General features: G+C 39.9%; 1 protein-coding gene across 1 annotated transcript; it reads left to right on the top strand.

The window, feature by feature from the left end:
• Window positions 1–4,032: 4,032 nt before the first annotated feature.
• Window positions 4,033–4,956, top strand: LOC311623654 (olfactory receptor-like protein OLF4; the record flags this gene model as incomplete). The annotated part of the gene is made up of 1 exon (XM_084886026.1): window positions 4,033–4,956. One exon carries the CDS (start codon window positions 4,033–4,035, stop codon window positions 4,954–4,956), a length of 924 nt encoding a protein of 307 aa, XP_084742152.1.
• Window positions 4,957–8,248: the final 3,292 nt, after the last annotated feature.

The raw sequence follows: 8,248 nt of genomic DNA, 5'->3' as shown, positions 1-8,248 counted from the left end.
ATGAGTCTCACTGATTAATATCCAGATGTGTGTAGGACTGGGGTCCTTCTGGAAACTGAGGGGAGGGTCTGTTCTCTCTGATGCCTGTTGGTGTTGCTGGCTGCCTGCATTCCATAGCTCATGTTCCTCCCTCCATCTTTAAGCCAGTGTGTAGCATTTCCAAAGTCTCTCTGAGTCCAATTCTTTTGTGTCTCTCTTCAACATTAACAGAACCCCTGTGCTTATCTTAGTCCCACCTCGATGAGCCTGGCTCATTCTCTATCCTGAAGTCAGCTGATTCACAAGCCTGTTCCATCTGCTACTCCAATCCTCCTCTTGCTATATAATATATCAAATTATATAGCAAGAGGAGGATTGGAGAAGCAAGAGAAAATGTGCCTGCAGAGCAGATACGGGGATTTATAAATATCCCCTCATACCCTCTCTCTCAGCTTGTGTAACTTTAGCCTGAAAGGGCATGGTTATGTTTATTTCTCACAGTCATTTGTTCATTTGGAGGCCCAATTCTTACAGCAAGTTCATAACCTCAATGATATCTTGCAAGATGTCTGAGGGCTAGGATCAGTTCGGTATTCTTTCAGATCCATAGCCATTTGTGCCAGGTTTCATGTAACAATTCAAGCTTCTTCATCTATGTGAAGTATAAGCTTTCCATAAGGTAAATGTTCATGTATTTTAAAACCTAATTTCAGATTCATTAAATGAACAATAACTGAGCATCTCCTATGTACCAGAAAATTCTAGAAACATTATACATTATATATGTTTAGATCTAGTCTTTATAATTCAATAGTCAACCCACAATGATATTATTAAATGATGGTATTTTGTGTCTTGTTTCTGCTAGTGTTTAATTCTCCATTCAATTCTGGGTACTATTGTTATTTTGAAAGTATTCATTTTAACCTGGTTTCATTATCCTTTCTTCTTTTTTTTCATTTTATCACTGTTCACATTCTTAGTTTTGTCTCTGTGAAAGTGCACATCTATTCACATACATTTGAACAAAGCAGGCGAAGTCCCTGCCCTTTGGATAATGCAGTATAATAGTGAGGGCAGAGAACAATGAAATAAATGTGTGTTTAAAATCATATGAACAAAGCCATTCAGTATAAAGAGATAGAACTGGCATTGTGTGGGCAGGATTTATAGGGCATGGTCTGAGGAGGTTTTGTATGTTGGATGAAGACCAGACCAGGACCAGAGTGTGCTCATAGGGTGTATCAAAGAAGAGATGAAAACCCAAAGCCTAAAAATAACACAGAAAAAGTGCCACATAAGAAAAGGGAGAGAGGGACTAACCTCATCCCCTATCAGACCACATAAAAACAAATTGGTCAAGTGACTATGAATAGGTACAGAAAACAACTCTTCTACTGCTTGATAACAAAATTACCCAATTTTTTTATACTTTATGTGTGTGAAGTGTTGGTTTATTTCTTTACTCAAATGTACACAAAATGGAAGCTACTTTTGTCTTTTGGACAAGCTTATTCTTATTTACTTCTTGTTTTGCTAGTATCAATGGAATGCGTTGAGGGTTTAAATACTGCACAACCCAAGAATATTCATCTTCCTCACAGTTTCTCCCATGATCCCCTGAAACTTATTGAATCTCTATTCCCTCTCATCTCTTTTATTCCTCTCCCCCTAATCTCTCTCTCCTTTTCATTTGTTGAAGATAATTCATTATGTTTTATTAAATACAGGGCAGAAAATGGCCATCCCAGTATGGAACCCCAAGTTCATTTGTCTTTGGAAGGCTTAAGAATTGGAATTTTTGGAAACCATTTCTACATAAGACAGGTGAAAGATCACTGATCTGGTCACCTTGGGTTGTTTCCATTAATAGCATAATCAGTATGCGTGGGTCTAAGACAGACAAGGGAATAACTATCAAGGAGGCCATGGTGGTGGTGGTGGTGGTGGTGGTGGTGGTGGTGTGTGTGATTTGTGGATGTGAGCAGTCCTCAGACCAGAGGTAGCTTCACTCATACACTCCAAGGTGGCTCGTACAATATGGGGCCAGAATTCAATCAAGAGAAACTACTAGAGAGGGGATCTTTTTCCATTCATGGGACACCTTTGCAACATGATTAATAAAGATAATCAGAGATTATCTTTATTAATGTGAATGAGGAACTTCCTATACCTGAGGTGTCAGCAGTAGCAGACAAGCCACCTCACTCCTGCCACCACTTCTCCTCACTCTCCCTCATGCTCATTCACCTTGTAAACAGGCTTCACTTTTTTGACTTGAACATTTGAAACCAGAACCTTCCCCAGGGCCTTTGCACTGGCCAGTCTCTCTGCCCTGCACACACTTTCCCACAGAGCCTCGTATCTACCTCTGTTGTGTTAAACAAAAATATTTCAGGATCAAAACCTTTTCTTTTTTTAAATATAATTTTTATTGATTTCAGAGAAAAGAAGGAAGAGGGAGAGAGAGGGAGATAGAAACATCAATAATAGGAGAGAATCATTAATCGGCTGCCTCCTGCAGGCCTCACACTGGGAATCAAGCCATGTGCCCTGACCTGCAATCAAACCATGACCTTCTGCTTCATAGGTCAACGATCAACCACTGAGCCACAACAGCCTTACCAAAAGCTTTTCTTTAAAAAGATATGTTGTTTATTGAGCCAAATGCCAGCCAGGAAAGGGCCAGGTCCTGGAGCATGGAGTTGAAACCACCAGCTGGTCCAGAAGATATGTTCACTGTCCTAGGAGAAAGTAAACTGGGGCAGGTCTAAGATAGACACACATTATCATTTTGATTGGATATAGGCAAGAGTGCTGCAAGTTCATGCACATGGAGGATTCAGGGACCTCTAGTGGTCACTACAGATATTAATTAATGTGCCAACATACATTCAGACACGAGAGCAGTCTTGTAAGTGGATTCATAGCTTTTAGCTGGCTAACTACTCTTGCCTTTTTCTCTCACTCTCTGGCCCCAGTGCTATTTAATTTAGGACATCTCAAAATTTTCCCTGCTCACTTTTTTGAGATCTCTGTTCAAATGACACGTTGCTTACAGATCTACTACAAACTCATGAAAAATAGAACTCCCAATTCACTTTCTCCTTTACATGTACTTTCCTTTTCTTCTTATGAGTGGCCACCATCTGAAATAATTTATTATTTTATTACTAGTGGCCTGGTGCATGAAATTCATGCACATTAAAAGGCAAACAATTAGAGGAAATATTTTAACATTGCTATTTTCCTTCTCTATAATAGAAGTGTCAAAATGAAAGAAAATTAGTAAAATATATGAAAATCTCCCTCCTGTCAGAGTCTGGGGCATGTTTTTTGAAAATGCAGCCCGGCACCAGGGTGGGGTAATGTGGCCTGAGGTCCCCTGTAAAGCCCCACCAGGGACACGGGATGTAGCCTGAGGTCACCCAGCCCATCACTGGGATGCGGCCTGTGGTCTCCAGGCCTGGCGCCAAGGTGGGGGGTGCAGCCTGAGGTCTCCCATCAGGCCATGCTGGACAAATGGCATGGCCTGAGGTCCCTTGTAAAGTCCCCCAGGACGGGGGGCACAACCTGAGGTCCCTCGCCCTGGCTAGGCAACATGCAGCCTCAGGTCCCTGCTGTTCAGTCATGATGTAACGGTGTCTGGCTAATTTGCATATGCCTCTATTACATAGATAGATTTGTTTCTACATTCATTCCTCCGCATTGGGTTGTAGAGAATTCTGTTCTTCAGCACCCTATTCTCACAACCTGGACAGTGCCTAACTCGTGGTCAGCACTCAATTTACATTCCCAAGAAACATGAATAAATTCTCATTCAAACTGTAGAATACATGAACCCCTCAGATACAAAGGTGATTGGGTCAAGCACTCCATATCAGGGGTGGCACTGGATACCCCCTAACAGAGACCATATCTATACATATAATATTAAAAGTAATGTCTTCACTATAAAATATTAATTGTAGCATCTCAAATATGTGAGTAATACAACCTTGTGTGAAAATTAGTCATGTTATTTTGATCTTTCCTGGTAGTGACTTCCACCACATGGAACCTGTGAATCTTACACAAATTTCAGAATTTCTTCTTCTGGGAATTTCAGAGGAACCAGAGCCACAGCCCCTCATATTTGGGCTTTTCCTCTCCATGTACCTGGTCACTGTGTTGGGAAACCTGCTCATCATCCTGGCTGTCAGCTCTGACTCCCATCTCCACACGCCCATGTGCTTCTTCCTCTGCAACCTGTCCTTGGTAGACATCTGTTTCACCTCCACCACCATCCCAAAGATGCTGGTGAACATCCAGACACAGAGCAAAGTCATCACCTATGCAGGATGCATCACCCAGATGTATTTTTACACATTCTTTGCAGTGTTGGACAATTTCATCCTGACAGTAATGGCCTATGACCGGTTTGTGGCCATCTGCCACCCCCTGCACTACATGGTCATCATGAACCCCCAGCTCTGTCGACTCTTGGTTCTGTTGTCCTCTATCATGAGTGCCCTACATTCCTTGTTGCATAGCTTAATGGTGTTGAGGCTGACCTTCTGCTCAGACTTGGAAATTTCCCACTTTTTCTGTGAGCTCAATCAGGTGGTCCACATTGCCTGTTCTGACACCTTTCTAAACAACCTTATGATAAATTGTCTAACTGTGCTGCTGGATGGTGGTCCCCTTGCTGGAATCCTTTATTCCTACTCTAGGATACTTTCCTCCATATGGACAATCCCATCAGCTCCGGGGAAATATAAGGCATTTTCTAAGTGTGCATCTCACCTCTCCGTTGTCTCCTTATTTTATGGAACAAGCCTAGGAATGTACCTCAGCTCTGCTGTTCCCCAAAGCTCACACTTAAGTGCAAAAGCCTCAGTGATGTACACTGTGGTCACCCCTATGCTGAACCCCTTCATCTACAGTCTCAAGAACAAGGACATAAAGAGGGCCCTAGAAAGATTCTTTGGCAGGTAAGCTAACTGTAGCCGTCTGAAGAAGTGCCCATGAATGCAGGGTTCAAAGCCTCAGAGCCTGATGTTCACACAAATAAAGCCAATCTTTGCTCCATATGTAATTGTAAATTCTAATTATCTCATTGGTTATCTTGAATTACTTTAAAATAATTTATTCTCTTGTGACTTATATCATTCCAGGTAATTTTTCTATTGTTTTCCTCAAAGAATAGTCATGAATTATGCTATTCCTATGGACAAAATTGCACTTGGCTACTAAGGCATTTCATAATTTTATTGTATAGGAAAATCTGAGACTACGGTTTTCACTTATATGTTCATCATTATTTTCTATAACACTACCTTTACTGCTCTTCTTGATAATGTAGACTTTAACATACTAATATGTTTTATAGCTAGTCTCTTGGTTTTATAGTCTTTAATCTGCTGTGTATCCCCATGCTTATCATAGCCACTGGCAAAAATTGACAATCTAACACAAGTTTCCAAGCATCTACATGGAAATATAAATGTTAACAAATAGACTGATCTCATATGGCTAGATTCTGAGATGTCTTTAAATATGATGGGGCAAAAATAAACATACAACTTATTGCCACTCAAAATTTTTTCAGGGCATGCAACTAGTCATTAAAATATGGCTATGATGTCAATGTGTAATCGTCCTTATTCATTATGGTGAAAAATTATCTGAAGAGTTTTATGTGCTTTTTATGATAAAAATCTATTTTCCTATTTCTGATAAAAATCTTTCAATGTACTCCCTAGAAATATGACTTCTTTTAGTGTTCTAAGTTAAATATCTCCCCTTTTCTAAACTTTTTCAAATCCACCAAAGAGACAGTGAGTGAACAATCTCAATATCATACAGTATATGTCTCTTTTATACTCAGGAATATGTTCAATTTTTATGATCAAAGAGTGAATCACACAGGAGTTGAAATCCTGTCCAGTCATGTGAGTAAGCACAAATTTTCCTGCACAAACATGCATGTCCTTCCACCCTGCCCTAACTACCTGGAAGGGTGCCTCGGTGGAGGTACTTCTACATAGTTATCTGAAATGTGTTTGAATAACAGAGTGATTGTGAGTGTTGTCCTCAAATATCAGTAAAAATGCCAAAAGTAAGAAGCAGCAGATTACTATAATTCCCCTAAATTCTGTTTGCTTAGCTGATACTATCAAGTCACAATTGCTTTGTAACAAGACATCCTAAAATCAAGTAGCTTGATACAATTCCTTTATTTTCCAATGGGTTCATGTAGTGGGGAGGTGCTCTGATCTCTGCTGGTCTCCTCATGAGTCTGTAGTCAGCTATGGGTCAGCTGGGTGTGTCTGCTGAGCTGGGCTGGCCTTTATACTGTATTGGGTTAGGGTTAGGGTTAGGGTTAGGGTTAAGGTTAAGGTTTGGGCCTTTATACTATATTGGGGCTTAGCTATGGTGACTGACCTAGGGAGGGCTTGGCTGGAATAAATGGGATCTGTCTACCAGTCCTTTTCTTCTCTGGAATCCCCCCTGGATTTGTTCACATGACTCAGCCAGGGTTCTGAGTGAGAGCAGTGAAAATGCACCAAGGCCTGGTAAAGTGCACTGTCACTTCCATCATATTTATTTGACCAAAACAATTTTTTAAAAACCTAAGTCCAGATTCAAAGGTGGAGAAGACTACACCTCTGGATGGGAGAAGCTCACAGTCACATTGCCACAGACATGGAAACAGAAAATAATTGGGACCACATGTGCAAATAGTCTACCACTTGGATACATTTTAATTAAAATGCTAAGGGCAAAAGATAAAGGGAGAATCTTAAAAGCAGCAAGAGAAAATGTTAGTTACCTACAAGGGAGTATTCATACAATAGTCAGCTGATTTCTCAACAGAAACTATACAGGCCAGAAGGGAGTGGCAAGAAATATACAAAGTGATGTTTAGCAAGAACCTACAACCAAGAATACTCTACCCAGCAAAAGCTATTATTTAGAATGGCAGATCAGATAAAGAGCCTTACAGACAAGAAAAAGCTAAAGGAGTTTATCACCACCAAACCAAGAGGATGAAGAAGAAAAAGGTAAAGATAAAAAAGTATGAACAACATAAGTGGCAACAAATACATATCTATCAACAAGTGAATCTAAAAATCAAATGAATAAAAAATCTGATGAGCAAAATAAAGTGGTGAATATAATAGAATCAGGGGCATGTAGATTGAACAGACTAACAATCCAGAGAGGGACAAGGGTGTGGGGGTGCAGAAAGAGATAAGACAAAGATCTTATGTGCATGTATGTAGTACCTATGGACACAGATAATAGAGTGGCAAGGGCCTGGGGTGAGGTGGAAACCAGGTGGAGGAAAACGCGGGGGGGGGGGGGGGGGGGGCATCTGTAATAATCTCAACAATAAATGTTTTTTTAAAAAAAACTTTAAAAATATACATCTTCCTGGCCTGGTACAAGTATACCTCAGAGATAACATGGGTTAAGTTCTAGACCACCATAAGAAAGCATGAAGTACAATAAAGCAATTTGTAATCTTTTTACTGATGGAGGGTATTGTCTTTCATTTTTTAAAAGAAAAGAAAAGAAAAAAGAAAGCACAAGATCTGTGAAATTTAATAAAGTGAACTTTAATAGAACCAGGCATGCTTCTATGTGAAAAATATATATAAATAAATAAAACTGTGGTACTTCTACACAATGGAATACTATGCTACTGTAAAAAAAAAGAATTCTTACCATTTGCAACACCATGGATGGACATGGAGAGCATTATGCTAAGCAAAATTAGCTAGTCAGAGAAAGATAAATATCACATGATCTCACTCATTTGTGGATTATAATGAACAACAAAAAAATTATGAACAAAAACAGATTCGGAGACATAGAAGTTTCCGACAGTAAAACCTCTGGGGAAAAGATAAGGGAAGGAATAGAAGGGGGTTAAAGATCAACCAAAGGCCTTCTATGCATACATGTAACCATAATCCATGGACAAAGACAGTAGGGGGGGTGAGGGCATGTGCTAGGAGGTGGGAGTGGCCGTGGAGAAGTTAAGGGGGGGGGGGGAATAGACAAATGTAATACTTTAAATAATAAAAATTTTTAATTAAAAAATAATAATAGATTACAGGCAGGAGACTTACAGAGACTACAGTTTTCTTTTCCTTTTACCCCAAACAGCAGCCAGGTGAGAAGGCAAATCTCTGATGTTTTAAGTATATTTTTATTGATTTCAGAGAGGAAGGGAGATGGGGAGAGAGAGAAACATCAATGATGAGAGAGAATCCTTGAC

The sequence above is a fragment of the Pipistrellus hanaki genome, assembly GCF_964339955.1.
Source record: "Pipistrellus hanaki genome assembly, chromosome: 5".
In the NCBI taxonomy this organism is placed as follows: Eukaryota; Metazoa; Chordata; class Mammalia; order Chiroptera; family Vespertilionidae; genus Pipistrellus; species Pipistrellus hanaki.
Note: the sequence above shows the minus strand (reverse complement) of the source record. Positions and strands in the feature narration are given on the sequence as shown.